We start from the raw sequence: 18,510 nt of genomic DNA on the forward strand, positions 1-18,510 counted from the left end.
CTGGACCCCCTGTTGAAGACCCCTGATCTAGGGTTCAAGTGGTAATACTGATTTTGATGCTATATTAAGTCACTTAGCTGGGGACCACCGCGTGTGTGTGTGTGTGTGTGTGCTCATGTGGCTTACAGACGCTTATTCTGGGCTTGTTTTGGTAGACCGCTTGTTTCACTTCCAAAATAGGGAGGAATGGCTTTTAAAAAGCCATTTAACCAATTTAGCCGGGAAAGTATCTGTGTCATTTTAGATTTCTTTGGCTATTCAAAAATAGCAGATCTACAAGCTAGATCATATATGAGCTTGTAGATCTGCATTTTGTTTTTTAAATGTGAACATCTGTGCACATCTTTAAATATATATATCTTTTTTTAAATATATATATATTTAAAGATTTTCACACATTTTCACGATTTTTCAAAAAATAGCCAAAGACATCTAATAAGATGCATCCTCAGAGATGCATCCCCGGATTGAATGGGTTAAGCTATAACTAGGCTAAGTTTGAACTTAGTGTGAGGCGGTGCAACTGGCTCCTGGTCTTCTTCTGAAGACCTGATGAAGACCGGCTACGGTCGAAACGTTGTCTAACAATTAAAACTAAGACTCTTCCACTGGGAGCTCAGACGCTGTGCGGACCCTCCCCTCTTTTTCTCCAGCAACATGAAACTACCCTGGTCTTCACCGGGAAGCTTTAAAAAGATATAAAGAAAGAAAAGAAAAACGAGTGTGGTGAGTGGGTCTCTAAGTGGCTTTAGACCATCCCTGCTGTGCTACTCTATGAAGAGTCCATTTTATACAGCTTGGGTCCCAGACTAGAAAACAAGTCAACAATAAGGTTATGGATTTCTGCAGTCAGCCATACTCTTTATTTGTCCCTGGGCTGCACTTTGTTCCTCACTGCTGGGCTGTGATAGACTGTGACTGTATGTGTGAGATACACACTCTGTGTGTGTGTGTGTGTGTGTGTGTGTGTGTGTGTGTGTGTGTGTGTGTGTGAGTGTCATGCGGTCTCCAGCTCTTGACAATCTCTCATCATCCTGTCAGTTCATCGTTATCACCCTGAGGCTACGTGCACACACACACGCACGCACGCACGCACGCACGCACGCACGCACGCACGCACACACACACACGCACACATGCACACATACAGTACACACAAACTGTCAAAACACACACACACACACACACACACACACACACACACACGCGCACACATGCACACATACAGTACACACAAACTGTCAACACACACACACACACACACACACACACACACACACACACACACACACACACACACACACACACACACACAGGCTATCAAACGTAAGAGCGAATGCACACACTCAGGCTGTCGATTACACACACACACACACACACACACACACACACACACACACACACACACACACACACACACACACACACACGTGCACACTGTGGATTACTTTGTCAGTTTGGATGAGATGAGCTCAGAATGATTGGCAGGCCATAATGGTTGGTGTGTGTGTGTGTGTGTGTGTGTGTGTGTGTGTGTGTGTGTGTGTGTGTGTGTGTGTGTGTGTGTGTGTGTGTGTGTGTGTGTGTGTGTGTGTGTGTGTGTGTGTGTGTGTGTGTGTGTGTGTGTGTGTGTGTGTGTGTGTGTGTGTGTGTGTCAGGGTTTACAGTGTAGGTGTAAAGTTAGAGCTAAGTGCCCGCTAACCCCTCCTGCCCTGCAGTCAGAATAACATGTTCCTGTCACATGTCTGTTCTATATCATTATTATAGTTAATGCATGTGCAAATAGAGCTATTAGTAAATGGTGCATTTACTGTACATAGCACCCATATCCAAAGTGCTTCCAGTATACAGTATATGTATATATATATATGTTTATATATATATATACAGTACCTCTTAACTCCATACCGTATTCTAACTCAGGGGTCTTTAAAGTTTTCAGGCCAAGGACCCCCTAGCTGAGAGAGAGATGAAGCAGGGACCCCCTCCTCAATATTGTATAAAATTGTGTTTCAGATTCAACATTTTTTGTTTACGTGGTCTGCTCCTTTTTCCCCTCTACACCTATAGCCTCTTTGCCAAAAATAGCAGATCTACAAGCTCACAACGCCTCGCGCTGCGAGGCGTTGTGAGCTTGTAGATCTGCTATTTTTGGCCAAAGTTCTTCTCAGAAAAGGGATGCTAGGGTTCAAGTGGTTACGGTAAAATAAAAAATCATATTACACAAAGATTTGGCGGACCCCCTGTAGTAACTATGAGGACCCCCTGTTGAAGACCCTTGTTCTAACTTGTTTTTCGTAAATTAAACGCCCTACTTGGATCATACTACAGCGTCACCCAAAAACATCAAAAGTAGCAGATCTACAAACTCGAAAAACGCCTTTGGAGCTTGTAGATCTGCTACTTTTGATGCTTTTGAATCTGAGCCCTTTTTTTCATAATATGATAAAAAACATAAGACATGGATGTAAATGATGCAATCACATCATCATGGAAGTTTATATAAAATGTGACAACAGAGCGTATGTTTGTATTGTCGACGGATACATACATGTCTTAACAACACTTCACTAACAGCGTTAATTTGTTTTAATTTGCAGCTCTTCTGCTACAATGCTAAATATAGTCGACTTAATGGAGTACAGCGGTCCTGACGTCACTGGTTCATCCCCTGGGTCGTAGAAGTAATTTCTCTATGTAGAATAACATTGAGTCATCTTAGAATCGTCTCATATAAGAAATTGTGGTCCAAAAATAAACAAACAAACTGTCTTGGCGATATTGTCAGGGAGGAGGCTCTGTATCGTTTATGATAGTCAGTCACTCATATTTGATACAGTCTGTTTCTGACGAAAATGTTACTAATTTGGCGGAAGTAACATTAGAGTTTTCTCACCGTCAGTTGATGCTTCATATCCATATAATATCCATATATCCATTTTAGCAACGTACGTAAAAAAAAAAGAGAAAAGTGTTAGGATTTAGAAGACATTTGTAGAATCCTCCTGAAGCAAAGATTTGAGTTAAACATGTTCGCTTTAAAAAACTCATGTATTCAAAGATTTGCAGATTTTGCACAAAATTTGTGCAAAATCTGCAAAAAACTGCATTTAATGTCAACGATTTAAAAAAAAATAGCAGATATACAAGGTCATAGCGTGGCACTCGGTGCCGTGCTATGAGCTTGTATATCTGCTATTTTTAATAGCCAAATAAATCAAATATTTTGATGGGGGTCCCTGGTCAAATACATTTAATTTTGGGGGTCCTTGACATGAAAAAGATTGAGCACCACTGATATAGAAACATACATTTTTAAGAATACTGTTGAGATTTAGGAGACACGTAGAATCGGCTTCAGGTCTGAAGGTTGTTACACACCGGGGCGATTTTTTCGTGCGAATAATAAGTTTTTTTTTAAAACCTTATAAAGTCAATGGCTCCGTACATGGAGCGAAAAAGCGGAAAAGCGAAGCGAGAAAGCGTCTTTCAATTATTCGGAACGAGTCAGAATTTTGCGTATATTCGCTATTTTCGCCGGTGTGTAAGGACCTTTAATGTGTTAATGGGATAAAGATGCTCATTCAACATGAGCAGAGACATAAAGAGCACGTTTCCACTGTGACTTTGTCAATGCATAGTATTCTACAATCAATAGAGCACCGAAGTCTGATGTCATTTACGCATCCTACCTGGGTCGCGTCTCCCCCCCCCATTCTGAATTCCCATAGACGTGTTTAATATCGCGTCAAATAAGAACTGTGTTCCAAAAATAGCAGATCTGCAAGCTCATATGCGCTCGTAGATCTGGTATTTTTTGATAGCCAAAAGTATGAAATAATGGTTGTAGCTAATCGAACGTGACACAGATGCCTTCCCGGATTGATTGGGTAAAGCTACGGCTCTGTAGCAGGCAAACTGTAAGCCATGTCTGTCTGTCTGTCTGTCTGTCTGTCTGTCTGCCTGTCTGTCCGTCTGTCCGGGAGCTAATCTTGCAAACTGCTGGACTAATTTCTTATCACATACAGAATGCTTTATTATCATGATCATTATTATTATTATTACTAATTAGATTTTTTTTACATATGCCACTTTAAATCTATAATTGACGCCCATTGGGAATTTATACACGCACGCACACACACACACACACACACACAGACAGACAGACAGACAGACGCACTCTTGTCATACTCTGTAAGTCTGTATGAGAAGTGTAGACAAAATGTGCTTCCGTAAGTATTCTGCTAGCAGCCTGCGTTCAGCATTCTGTTGTCAGTTAACAGTCATGGTTTGTGTGTGTGTGTGTGTGTGTGTGTGTGCGTGCGTGCGTGCGTGCGTGTGTGTGTGTGTGTTTTCAGCCTCCCGTCCAGACTGCTCCAAGGCGCGCTGTGAGGTCCAGTTCTCCCCACTCTGCCCAGAGGACAGCGTCCTGATCGAGGGCTACGCCCCGGCGGGTCAGTGCTGCCCGCTGCCGTCGCGCTGCGTGTGCCGCCCGTCAGGGTGCCTCCGGAAGCTGTGCCAGCCCGGCCACCTCACCATCCTGGTCACCAAGGCCACGGGCCGGCCCGGGGAGTGCTGCGACCTCTACGAGTGTAAACCCGGTACGTTCAGACAAACTTCTTCAAAAACCTGCTGTTCTCCCTTTGTTTTTTTGGGGTCAAGACATTGCAGGCGCCCCCACCACCAGTGGTGGAAAGTAAAGTACATTTACTTAAGTACAATGTTGAGGTATTTGTACTTTACTTGAGTATTTCCAATTTCCAATACTTTTACTTCTACTCCACTACATCTCGGACCCAAATATTATACGTTTACTCCACTACATTTATTTGAAAACTTTAGTTACTGGTTACTTTGTAGATTTCAATTATTGTTACAAAACACACATTAACCACTTCAGCCCTATATACATTTCGACCATTCGAAAATAGCCGATCTACAAGCTCACAATTAATTGGCATAACGACTAAATTAGGGAGAATAAGAGGGTAAAAAAAAAAAATCCTATTAGTTAGGTTGGGTTAAGTGAAGAGCAGAACATTTGTGAAAATAGCAGATCTGCAAGCTCAGAAAAGTGTCACAATGCGACACATCGTGAACTTGTAGAACGGCTTTCTTCACCATTTAATCATTCTTATTATTGTATATTAAACATGGTTTATTTCCCCAAAGTGTCAATACAAGAAAAATGGCAAAACAAAAGAGACCCGTCGTCTCCTTATTGACTTGAAGCTCCACACCTCAGACAGCAGACTGACAGAGAGTGACCAGCTCACCCCTATATAGCCCCATGGCCCCTCCCACCAGAATGAACCAAATATTCCGGGTGGTTTTTGATACTGTCACTTCTCTGTTCATGCTATAAACAGACATGAAACACATAATGCATATTCAATTTAAACTTGTAGATCTCTGTTTTTTTTTTCCAAACTGGTAGATCTCCGCTTTTGCCTTCAATGCAATGTACACAGACAACACCCTCCTGGACCCCAGGCTTGGTTTGGTCCAATTTGGTCCCAATGAGTGGTTGCAGGTGTGTCTCCTGACAAACCTATAAATTAACTTGAACCCCATTGTGACTCTTTTAGGATCCAAGAGCCACGGTGAGAGAGAGAATGATTTGTTTGTGTTTGAATAAAGAACCTTAAACTGTTTTTGGTGCTTTCTGTTTGTCCATACAACCCTACAATTGTGCACCATTGATAGGCCATGTGTCAAACAGTGACAGTGTGTGGTCATACTGTCACATTGGCTATTCAAAAATAGCAGATCTAGATCTGCTATTTTCGCGAAAATCGTCAAAATCGTGAAAAAATGTGTGCAAATCTTATTTTTTTAAAGCGAACATTTGTAACTCAAATCTTTGCTTCTGAGGGTCCCTGGAACAAAATATTTTGAGATGGGGGTCCAAGGCCAGTATATTTTGGGGTCCTTGACATGAAAAAGTTTGAGAAACACTGACATGGCAACATACGTTTTTTCAAAAAACTGTTAGGATTTAGAAGACATTTTGTAGAATGGGAACCTCAGGCCTTAATGGGATAACAAAGGAATGGTTTTGGACATACAAGGTTTCCACCTGACAGTGACGATAAGCAAATGTACTGTAACAAAAAAAGATCCCACCTTTCCCCCTTTCCCCCTGCGTTGAGCTCCAGAGGTTTTTACTGCTGAGCTCCAGCAGAGTAGCTGGGCTCATCACCAGGGAGTTCATTTGGGTGCATCTATAATTAAGGAAGGCTTCTGATGGGGAAACCATTTACAGGCTGATTAGACTTCCACAAAAGTAATGTTTGAGAAACCGAGTTATTTCCATGTAATTTCCACATTTAAGTGCCACACACACAAAAAAAAAGTGGAGAGTCCTAGGATGCTCAAGGAGGAAGAAATCCAATGTGAAAACAATAGAGGAAGGAGACCACTGTACGATGCAAAAATAATAGTTCTGAATTATGCCTTCCTCCTACAGCTATTTTAAATGGTAACCAGAACACTCCCCCCAAAACCAGTGTTGAATTTGACAGCAAATTTTGATTTAGTCTTTTGAATAACATTCCATTTAGTTTTAGTCCTATTTTAGTCATATGAAAGGTTTTAGTTATAGTCTAGTTTGAGTTGATTTAGTCGACTAAAATGTATTGTGGCGGTGCCTTGATGGCGTCGTAATGGCTGATTTTACACTTGGTTGCATGCTGAAAATAGCAGATCTACAAGCTCGTAGATCTGCTATTTTCAGAGCGCAACCAAGCATAAAATGACTTGTCTTTTAGTTCTACTGGATCTCTTCTCCGCTCGTCACTCACTAACATTTTAGTCTAGTTTTTATTTGTTGACGAAATTGTCAATATATTTGTAGCTTAGTTTTTATTTAGTTTTTATTTCGTTTTTATTTAGTTTTCGTCAGTGAAAAAAGGTAGCCAACAAACATTTTTCGTCATAGTTTTAGTCAATGAAATCAACACTTCCCAAAACACACTCTCCCTCATATTTTACGCGGACCACTCGCCCTGCAGAGGGTCTTGTATTCTTGTATTTGTTTTACTGAAGGTTAAGGTTAGGAATAAGTTTAGGTTTAGGCATAGTTTCACTGAGGTTACGTTAAGGTATACCTGGTGGTTTCTCTGAATGACAATGGCTTGTATGGAGCAGTATGTGTATATATTCTCTCGCTGGGCTGGGATAGTCGTTCTAATCATGCTCTCACGTGATTCGCCAGTCTACAGCGTGGACTGCAGTGCTGTGGAGTGTCCTCCGGTCCACCAGGGGAGCTGTCCCTCCGACAGCTACGAGACTCAGGTCAGGCTGACCGCAGACGGATGCTGCACACTGCCTACCAGGTGAGAAGAACCATGCTTCCTGTGATATGGACCTACAGCCTCAACCGTGACAGTATAGCCCTACTGGACTTGTTCTTACAAGCCTGTTTTATTTCTAGTGAAGGTATTGTAGTCTGTCTCATGTAGCCAGACAGTCAGAGATGTCTGGCTGCAGACGCCAGTCCGTGTGAAATATGCATGGACACTCCCAGTAGGCCAAGGAAGATTTTTTTTAACTCATTCAGTGCCAAATAAATACAAAATAATTGCCAATAGTGCCAGCAATTATTATTTTTTTTACCTTTTAAAGTAGTCAGAGAATAGTTATATTTAGTATGATCGATCCCCTGATGTTCATCCTAATCACAGGGGCTTTCACTGTGCTTCCGCGAAAAAGAAAAAAAAAAGTCAATCCAACCTTTCCGATCACTTGCCATAGTCTGGCCAAAAATGCAGTGGAAAAAAGGAAGCCCCCCAGTGATCCTAGATCTCTCTGTGTCTGAGCCTGAAATGGTGGCTCATAGGTTGCGGAACAGCGCCATCTAGTGGTAAACACAGGAAACGCGGTTTGGACGTGTTCCACGTCAATGGCTCTCTGTTTTACCCGTCAATGGCGCCGAATGAGTTAAAACCGTCGGAATCACTTTTTGGCCTATAACTCTTGGGTCCAAGTGCATTCACACATGTGCTGTATATGTGCATCAGGACCCATTCCAGCTACAGGAACTTAAACATCTACTAACATCCAACATCCAAAATACTGCATGCGTTCAGACAGTTAGAACATTCATTCTATACATCAGACACTACATCCATTCAGACAGTAGAACATACATTCAGACAGTAGAACATACATTCAGACAGTAGAACATACATTCAGACAGTAGAACATACATTCAGACAGTAGAACATACATTCAGACAGTAGAACATCCATTCAGACAGTAGAACATCCATTCAGACAGTAGAACATCCATTCAGACAGTAGAACATCCATTCAGACAGTAGAACATCCATTCAGACAGTAGAACATCCATTCAGACAGTAGAACATCCATTCAGACAGTAGAACATCCATTCAGACAGTAGAACATACATTCAGACAGTAGAACATACATCAGAGCACAGACAGAGCAAAGGCTGCAGAAATATTGAGCTGGCTTAGTAAAATGTCAGCCCACATAATGCCAAGTAGAAGGTGGGTGGCTCTGAGTCCAATAACATTGTAATGTGTATTTATTGGGCCATTTCACCACTGCATGCGTAGCATGAGAGATATAGGTCACAGTATGTCATGCGTAATATGTCATCTCCCACATTACATTAATCACTTCAACCCTGACGTGCCTGGTTTGGGCATCGTGCCATCAGCGGCGGAAGTGTTCAGAAATTACAGCAACCGCTTGAGTGGTGAATGTGGTAGGGCTCGGGTGGTGTTCACTCTCCATTCCGACATCTCACCACTCCGACTAGTGGCTTCCGCGTGCGGTTAGGGTTAGGGTTAGGTATAGGGTTTGTCAACGTCGGAAAGGCGACATGTCGGAAAGGAGAAATGCACCCGGCTCGGGTGGCGCGGTGGTAAAGTCCCTGCCCACCACCACCACCACGGAGGTTGCGGGTTCGAATCCACCGTGGTGCGACCGGCTCTTGTCGAGCGCCTATGCCAGGGGTCTCCAACGTTTTCAGGCCAAGGACCCCCTAGCTGAGAGAGAGATGAAGCAGGGACCCCCACTATATATTGTATAAAATTATGTTTCAGATTTTTTCCCTCTACACCAATACCTCTTTGCCAAGAATAGCCGATCTACAAGCTCTCAACGGAATTCTAGGGTTCAAGTGGTTAATGTAAAAAAACGAAATCCTATCACACAAAGATTTGGCGGACCCCCTATAGTAGCTCTTAGCCCTTAGGGGTCCCGGACCCCCTGTTGAAGACCCCTGGTCTATGCAAACGCAATAATTATCAACAAGTAGATACACAGTATAAAAGCTAGAGTTAAAGGGATATTTCACTTTTAAAAAGTTTGGGTCAATTGGGTCATTTAATCATTTATTTTATTTAATTATTGTATTTATTTATTTATTTTCTTAAAATAAATAAATAATAATATTAAAAATAATATTTAATGTAATATTTAAAAGGTATTGAAAACACACGTTCTCCTCACGTATTAGGAGGGCAGTATGAGTCACCAGAACCAAGGACGGGTGTTTTCCATGAATCTAACATGGTTAAAATGGAGTTTGAAGTTAAAAATGGGTTTGTATAGGAATGGGGTGCGTCTGATAAAATGAATATCTAAATACTGAAAGGTAGGGTAAGTGATATGTTTTGGTAAAATGTTTGTTTTGGTTAAAAAGGTTAAAGTACTATATTCTGATAGTAATCGTTGCTACAGAGCGTTTGTTCGGTCACAGGGGTCTCTCCAGCTCTTTAGTAAGAGCTGGTAGTAACACAATATAAATACATTTTCAGGTAGGTGACACATTTTAAGCCAATCAGGAGAGAGCACTGAAAATGCATTTTCTGTTTAATAAAGAGCTGGAGAGACATGGGAGACTCCTTTTACCGAACAAACACTCTATAGCAATGAGTACTATCACAATATAGAGCTATTTAACACTTATTTTAGTAAATCAAAGTAAATCACTTACTCTACCTGTCCGGGGAGCACCCAAAAGCCTGAGTAGACGATGAAATGACCCAAAGTTTTTTTGGAAAGTGAAATTTCCCTTTAAGGCTAAATTCTACGGCAGAGATGAACACAGAAAGAGATGAACCAAGATGCGAACGAGCGCAAATAAAAGAACCATCGATCTGAAGAACCGTTTAGAATATATCTGACACAATAATCTTTCCCACCGCCCCACCCCTCCCCTTTCAATGATTGTTGTCACCGGGGTGTGTATGATGAGGGATCTGGGTGTCACATTCTAATCATTTTTATGATCAATACCTTGTAGTTCATAATGAGCTGTAATGACCCGGTGATCAATGACATTTCCTACTGTCACTGTTGATTAAGTCCGGCACTGTGTATGTGTGTGTGTGTGTGTGTGTGTGTGTGTGTGTGCACGTGCGCGCACTTGTATCATTATACTTGTGGGGGCCAGATGTCCCCGCCAGTAGTGTAAAGTAACTAAGTACATTTACTCAAGTACTGTAGTACAATTTTGAGATATTTTCACTTTACTGGAGAATTTCCAATGTTCAGTACTTTTACTTCTACTCCACTACATCTTGGTTCCAAATATTGTGCTTTTACTCCACTACAATTATTGGTCGACTTTGGTTACTAGTTACTTTGCAGATAAAAATTGTTACATTATAAAACATGCATCAGCCACTTTAGCCCTATTTTATACATGGGCTGTTTGAAAATAGCAGATCTACAAGCTCACAACGCGTCGCATCGCGACGCGTTGTGAGCTCGTAGATCCGCTATTTTCAAACATTTTAGTACTTTTACATTTGGTACTTTAAAGGGATATTTCACTTTCAAAAAAACTTTTGGTCATTTAATTGTCTACTCAGGCTTTTGTGAACCCCCCAGACCGTTTTCAAGTTGCTTGATTCAGTATTTAGATATTTGATATTAATTTTATCAGACACGCCCCCTTTCTATACAAACCCATTATAACTTCAAACTCCATTTTCAACATGATAGTTTCATCAAAAACACCCGTCCTTGGTTCTGGTGACTCACCCTGCCCTCCTAATACGCTAGGGGGCCGTGTTTTTTCGATAACTTTTCTCATTTATTTTTAATATTTTTTTTGGAAAATGAAAAAAATTAAATACAATAAAAAAATGAATTAAAATAAATGAAAAAAGTAATCGAAAAAACACGGCCCCCTCACGTATTAGGAGGGCAGGGTGAGTCAGCAGAAACAAGGACGGGTGTTTTTGATGAATCTTAACAGGTTAAAAATGGAGTTTGAAGTTATAATGGGTTTGTATAGGAAGGGGGCGTGTCTGATAAAATGAATATCAAATATCTAAATAATAAATCAAGCAACTTAAAAACAGTCTGGGGGCCTCACAAAAGCCTGAATAGACGATAAAATGACCCAAAGTTTTTTTGAAAGTGAAATATCCCTTTAAGTATATTTTGATGCCAATACTTTTGTACTTTTATTCAAGTAACATTCTGAACACAGGTATTTTATTTTCTGTGTGTGTGTGTGTGCGTGTGCGTGTGCGTGTGCGTGTGTGTGTGTGTGTGTGTGTGGTAGGTGTGAGTGTCTTCCATCCAGCCAGTGTGTGGTGCCGTCCTGCCCGACAGGCTCCTCCCCGCAGCTGGTCACCAAGGGCAGCGGAACACCAGGAACCTGCTGTGACCAGCAGCAGTGTGTTAACGGTAAGACCTTAAAAAAACACACACACACACACACACACACACACACACACACACACACATACACACACACACACACACACACACACACACACACACACATACACACACACACACACACACACACACACACACACACACACACACACACACACACACACACACACACACACACACACACACACACCAAACTGTGGAACAAACTCCCCATATTGCAGTTAGAACTGCAGACTTAGTCCCAATCTGCTGCTGTAATCTGAAGACCCACCTCTTCAGATTCCACCTTAGCCCTTGACGACCTTGCAGGATGAAGTTAAACTGTAATAGTTAGCATGTTATTTAGACATATGCCAGGTTCATGTGTTGACCTGGCATCCTATAGTGTGTATAGTTTCAATGTACACATGATTTATTTTTTTGATATAATACTGATTAGACTGATGATGCTTGGTTTACCTGTGATCTTAGATGACTATTTCTATGCATTTGATGTATTACATTGAGTTTTACCGTGCTTACGTAAATCACTCTGGATTAAGAGCATCTGCTAAATGCCTAAATTGTAAATTGTAGCTGTATTTTTGTGAAGTGTTTTGCCCATGCATGACACACAAACGCACACACACACGCACACACAGACACACGCACGCACGCACGCACGCACACACACACAAAACACGCAACACAGCCACACTCTTTATTGTCACAGAGCAGTCGTTACTTATGTTTGCATTACATGGTTGCATTGCACCGTGCCTGTTCAAACTGAGGCGGGGCAAGGGACTGTGATCATTTAATGATCTACAGGCATGGAGCTTAAACTGGATCACCTGATCTCTTTATGTGATTTTAGAGGCTTGGATAATGGACACACTGTCTATGTCTATACTCATGTTTATTTCAATGTTAATGGTCGTCCGTTTGTTAGGTTAGAAGTTTTATCGTTAGTCTATTTTCTGGGGTTTATGCAATTGTTGCACATTTTTGTCTTGTCCCGTTTTTGTATTGTTTTTGTACTGCTTTGGCCTCGTCCAGGTCTCACTTAACCCATTAAGACCGGGAACGCATCTGTGTTATTTTAAGATTTATTTGGCTATACAAAAAAAAAACTCATCTACAAGCTCATAGCACGGCACTCGGTTCCACGCTATGAGCTTGTAGATCTGCTATTTTTGAAAAACCGTGCAACATACGTTTTTTTTGTGCAGATATACAAGCTCATAGCGCGGCACATGAGCTTGTATATCTTCTATTTTTTGATAGCCGAAGTATAAGGTAATGGTTAAAGTGGTTAAAATCTAAAATGACAGATACTGTACATGCGTTCCCGGATTGAATGGGTTAAAAATGAGGAACATGAAGTCAAACACACAGAGTGTGTACGCTGTACACACAGTGTGATGTGAGTCAGTGTAAATGTTGATGGTAAACATGTTGGACCGTGTTTGTCTACAAACAAACAAACAAACACTGATTACATTGTTATGTACGCTGCACCGTCTGCACCGCAAACATTCACTTATACTTAGTTTACCGCCGCTGTGGCGCGCTGAAAATAGCCGATCTACAATGACACAGATGTGTTCCCGGTCTTAAAAGGATCACTGGGTAATAAGACAAATATGCCTTAACACATTATAATTTTACTCTAAAAAAATGTAATGTAATTAAAAACACCTTAGATATTTCATTTATTTTAGAAATAGATAATATTTTACTGAAGCGGGACAACACCCGCCGCATGTTGATGATGTCATGTGTCCGTGTGTTGGTCCAGCCCTATGGCATTTATGGAATGCATGATGCTAATACAACATTTAAAAAAACATATCGTTTTGATGTTCATGTTAACCTTAGGAAGTATTACGTTTCATTCCATAGGACTGGACAAATATGACATAATCAACGTGCGACGGGTGTTGTCCCCCTTGAGTCAAAGATGGAACTATTTCTAAATTAACTAAAATATTTAAGGTTATAGAGAGCAATTATAATGCATTAAGGCATTTTTGGCTTTTGGTTTAGCCAGGGAGCCTTTTAATCCATTTAGACCTGGAACGCTTCTGTGTCACTTTTTCATTTGAGCTAAAAAAAAGCATTGTTTTACACTTTGGGCTATTCAAAAATAGCAGATCTACAAGCTCATAGCGCGGCACCAAGTGCCGCGCTACGAGCTTGTAGATCTGCTATTTTTGAAAAATCGTGAAAATGTGTGCAAATCTTTGAATATGTATTGTTTAAAGCAAACATTTTGTAACTCTATTCTTTGCTTCTGGGGGGTCCCTGGAACAAAACATTTTGAGATGGGGGTCGACGGCCAAATACATATCATTTTGGGTGGGCCTTGACATGGAAAAGTTTGAGAACCACTGATATAGAAACATAGGTTTAAAAAAAAACTGTTAGGATTTAGATGACATTTTGTAGAATCGGCCTCAGGTCTTAATGAGTTAATGGATTAAGCAATGATTAATCACCGCGGCTCCAAACAGACATTTGCATGCAGTTAGTGATGCTTATGTTTGGAGGTGTTGTTGGGGGGGGGGGGGGGGGGGGGTGACTTCCATCTGTCGTTAAGCAGAGACGGCGGCCCGACAGTTATTATAATGCGCTCCGTCTTTCGGCAACGGTGCAAGGGGCTCAACTGGGCGGACGGCTGCCCGTGTACGCCTCCGTCTTATATCTTGGTAAAGTGTGAGCATACTTTAGATGGCTTTGGGCTGCTGGCCATTCGGGTTTGTTTTACTTTCCTCATCATTGAAGTGTGATGGTTTGTTCATGTTGCCTCGTTTACTAATGTACCGAAACGTGGTACCGTTCGTTGTTTAACTCATACACTGCCTAGGACGTAAAAAAACGTTTTTTTTTTCCAATTACCAAACCTGCCTAGGACGTAAAAAACATAATTTTGCAAAACATTTTTTAAAACAAGATCTCGCCGTCGTTCATCTCTCGAAGTGACACATTTCATTGTAGCACACCCGGATACGGAAATACGTCACATCAAAGATTTTCGCTCCCGCCCACTTCCTGTGTGGGTTCCGCTTTCAAAGGCCTTTTTCTCGGCTTTGCATTTCTCCGCCGAGGAACGCTGTTTCGCGGCGTCGCTGTTTTGAAACTGCTACTGCTGCAAAATGGAATGTCGCCGGTTGAACATTTCTTCTCTGGGCCACTCACACAACTACCCTGTGTGTCTACAAACAGTTGAACACGCGATCATAAGGGATTTAGCGAGGTCTGTGGCGAGGTGGAAAAAGAAAGTGAGTTTTCCGTTCAGATGGCCATGCATGCTGTTTAACGCTGGGCTGGAGGAGAAGGGCTCTGCCTCGACCGTAATGTTTGTTGTCTGAGCGCCGTGCGCGACTCGCCTGTGTGTTTAGAAACTACTGGACTTGCGATCATAATGGGAAAAAAAAATTGTGAATTTTTAAACAATTTTATAAAAAACACTAAAATCGCTGGCAGTGGGCAAACACAGCCAGAAATAAGTCTGGCAGGGAATGAGTTAAGTGAAGCGATACTCTGTGGTACCGACGTGTATGGATAGAGGAGGAGAGGAGAGGGGAAGAAAGGGCAAGAGGGGAGAAGAGGGGAGGTGATGTAAGGACAGACGCTGGGACATGCACGCACACATGCACACACACACACACACGCACGCACGCACGCACGCACACGCGAGCACACACCCTCTCTGTCTCTCTCTCTCTCTCTGATTGAAACAAAAGCAGATAAATCATCATTTAAAAATGTATTGGAGTCAGCCAGGTAAACCAAAGTAAAACCACGGACCACTGCTGCTGCTGCCGACAACGCTGCATGCCGACTACACTCCACAAAATTGAACAGCGTTTATTGAGCCATTAATTCCACCCCCCCCCCCACCCCCTCCACCCCCTCCACCCCCTCCACCCCGCCCCCCAAATGGTGTTGATGGGGAAATGATTTCCCTGTGCCGCCGCATTAGCATAAAAAAAGTTTTTATAAAACGCCTGGCGGGTGAAAACACGACGACAAACACCGGAGAGACTCACCTCACTGAAGCCTTTCTGTTGGTTATGAACACATGTGGCAGGTAAACACAACCAGAGAGAGAGACAGAGAAGTCACCCAAAACATGACTTATTTTCTATCAATTACACACCCCATGAAGCATTGAATTCATGGAGATTTTTTGTTTTTTTTCCCGCATTCCTGAGACAATAATTGACCGGGTGTATTTCTGGTAGGAGACTCAAAGAAACTCCTTTGAGTCTCCTACCGGATACATTAGCATCTTTCCGCCGGTCATCAAATTATTGGCTTAGGAATGTGACAAAAACAAAAAAAATCTCCATGAATTCAATGCTTCATGATTTGAGTAATTGATAGAAAATAAGTCATGTTTTGGGTGAACTACTCCTTTAAGCCCATTCAGACCGTATATATATATATATATATATATATATATGCGCATTTTTTAACTCAAATCTCTGCTTTTGCACGGGGGTCCCTTGAACTAAATATTTTGGAACTATATTTTTGTAGAAGACATTTGTAGAATCCCCAGAAGCAAAGATTTGAGTTAAAAGATTTGCACAGAATGTCATAATTTTTCAAAAATAAATCAGCAGATGTACAAGCTTGTAGATCTGCTATTTTTGAATGGCCCAAAGTAGAAAATAATGGTTATAGCCATAAAAATCTAAAATGACACAGTATGCGTTACTGGATTGAATGGGGTAGTACTGGAGCAGGAGCCAGACTTAACATGGTACGATACAATGTAACGTAACGTCTGACCCAACACCTGTCCTGTCTGACTACAGCTTGTTATACTGAGCTGATACACTCTGTTCTGGACATCAGAGCTTCCTCACATGCTCATAAAAGCTATAACACAACTCATGTTTATCACCCATCTGTTATTGACAACAACACAATGGCCAGGCCGGGATCAACGGCCCCTCAGGGCCCGTGGGGGGGGGCTACACCAAATCAAAGCCCCCCCCCCCCCCCCCCCTCCCCTCAACATTAATCGGACCGTATCGGGTGCGTTCGCGCGCCCAGCGGATGAACGCGCGCTGCTGCTGAGGTGCAACAAGTTAACGACTCTCTATCAGTGGTGTAAAGTAACAGTGCATTTTCTAGGTACAATTGTCTATACTTTTACTTCTACTCCACCACATCTCAGAGGCAAATATTGTATTTTTATTCCACTACAATTATTTGAAAACTTCAGTTACTAGTTACTTTGCAGATATAACTACTGTATATTACATTATAAAACATACATTAACCACGTTATCCCTATTTTATACCTAGGCTATTTCAAAATAGCCGATCTACAAGCTCACAACGAGTGGCATCGCGACACGTTGTGAGCTTGTAGATCTGCTATTTTCAAACATTTTAGTACTTTCACTTTTGGTACTTTAAGTACATGTTGATACCAATACTTTTGTTTCTATGTATCCTCTTTCCAGCGATGACGTGCGTGCGTGCGTGCTTGCGTGTGCGTGAGAGAGAGAGAGAGAGAGAGAAGCACCTCAGTAAAGCTTGTTTTATGATGATTTTACCTGCGTCTTCAAACCATTGCGTCAGTAAAAAGCTGGTCTACCAGTGAATACGCTGAAAGGAGAGAGCACTCACCACCATTAACCACCATTAAGTCTGATTTGAATCCCACCTACCTTCCCTTTTTGCGGGGCTCAATAAAGTATGTCAATCAAATGCTTCGGCAATTCCAAAATAGCTCACAACGCGCCCAGATCAGGCCTTCTGTTCAAACACCATTTTGCAACAAAAAAAAAACAGCCTCTCTGGAACATTTGAAAGATCAAACCAAATTTGCCACCTGCTGGCACTTGAACCCTTTATGAATATCGTCTCTGTCGGGTGGAACCCTCATATGTTACTGATTCAAATAAAAAGAAAACTAATCAAAAATAGCAGATCTACAAGCTCAAAACTCGCTATGAGCTTGTAGATCTGCTATTTTTGAAAAACCTTGAAAAAGTGTGCATTATCTTTGAATATTTATATTTTTTAAAGCGAAAATTAACTGATATCTTTGCTTCTGGCGGTCCCTGGCACAAAACATTTTCAAATGGCGGTCCGCGGCCAAATGTATATCTAGGGGTCCTTGGCATGAAAAAGGTTGAAAACCACAGAAGTAGGACATTCATTTATGAAAAAACACAAGAAGTTAGAATATGGAGATAAGAGGTTCCCGCGCGAAACCTGGAGGGGGCTCTAGCACAGGTCCTGGGGGTGCTCCAGGTCACCTACAGTAAGTAGTATGGGGGTTGAAGTGTTTTTTTTTTAATTAAATGGTGATTATTATACGATGTTGTGGTGGGAGTGCTGACATACAGTAGCTACCGGGAAAGCATCTTGTGTAATTTTAAGATTTCTTTGGGCTATTCAAAAACAGCAGATCTACGAGCTTGTAGATCTGCTATTTATTTATGTATTTTAATTGTGAAAATGTGTGCAAATCTTTGAATATATATATATTTTTTTCAAAGCGAACATCTTTAACTCCAATATTTGCTTCTGGGGGTTCCTGGAACAAAATATTTAGAGACGGGGGTCAAAATACATATCATTTTGGGGGTCTTTGACATCGAGAGTTTCAGCAGCGCAGATATAGCACCCAAACAACAAAAATATATATGTATTTGGCCACAAACCCCCCCCCCCCCCCCGCTTAAAGAGAAAATATATAATCAAAGATTTGCAAAAAAAAAAAAATCAGAATTTTCCAAAAGAATTGCAGATCTACAAGCTCCTAGAGCGGCTACAAGCTTGTATATCTGCCATTTTTGAATAGCCAAAGTATAAAATAAGGGTTATA

General features: G+C 41.5%; 1 protein-coding gene across 1 annotated transcript in view; it reads left to right on the forward strand.

Annotated features, from left to right (window-relative positions):
• Nucleotides 1-18,510, forward strand: part of crim1 (cysteine rich transmembrane BMP regulator 1 (chordin-like)) — a 238,981-nt gene that overhangs the window by 112,070 nt on the left and 108,401 nt on the right. Inside the window, exons 3-5 of the mRNA XM_084045810.1 lie at nucleotides 4,362-4,604; nucleotides 7,220-7,340; nucleotides 11,554-11,678. Coding sequence (XP_083901936.1) covers nucleotides 4,362-4,604; nucleotides 7,220-7,340; nucleotides 11,554-11,678 — 489 coding nt within the window. The remainder of the gene's footprint in view (nucleotides 1-4,361; nucleotides 4,605-7,219; nucleotides 7,341-11,553; nucleotides 11,679-18,510) is intronic.

This window comes from Gymnoscopelus microlampas (genome assembly GCF_963454915.1).
Source record: "Gymnoscopelus microlampas genome assembly, chromosome: 20".
In the NCBI taxonomy this organism is placed as follows: Eukaryota; Metazoa; Chordata; class Actinopteri; order Myctophiformes; family Myctophidae; genus Gymnoscopelus; species Gymnoscopelus microlampas.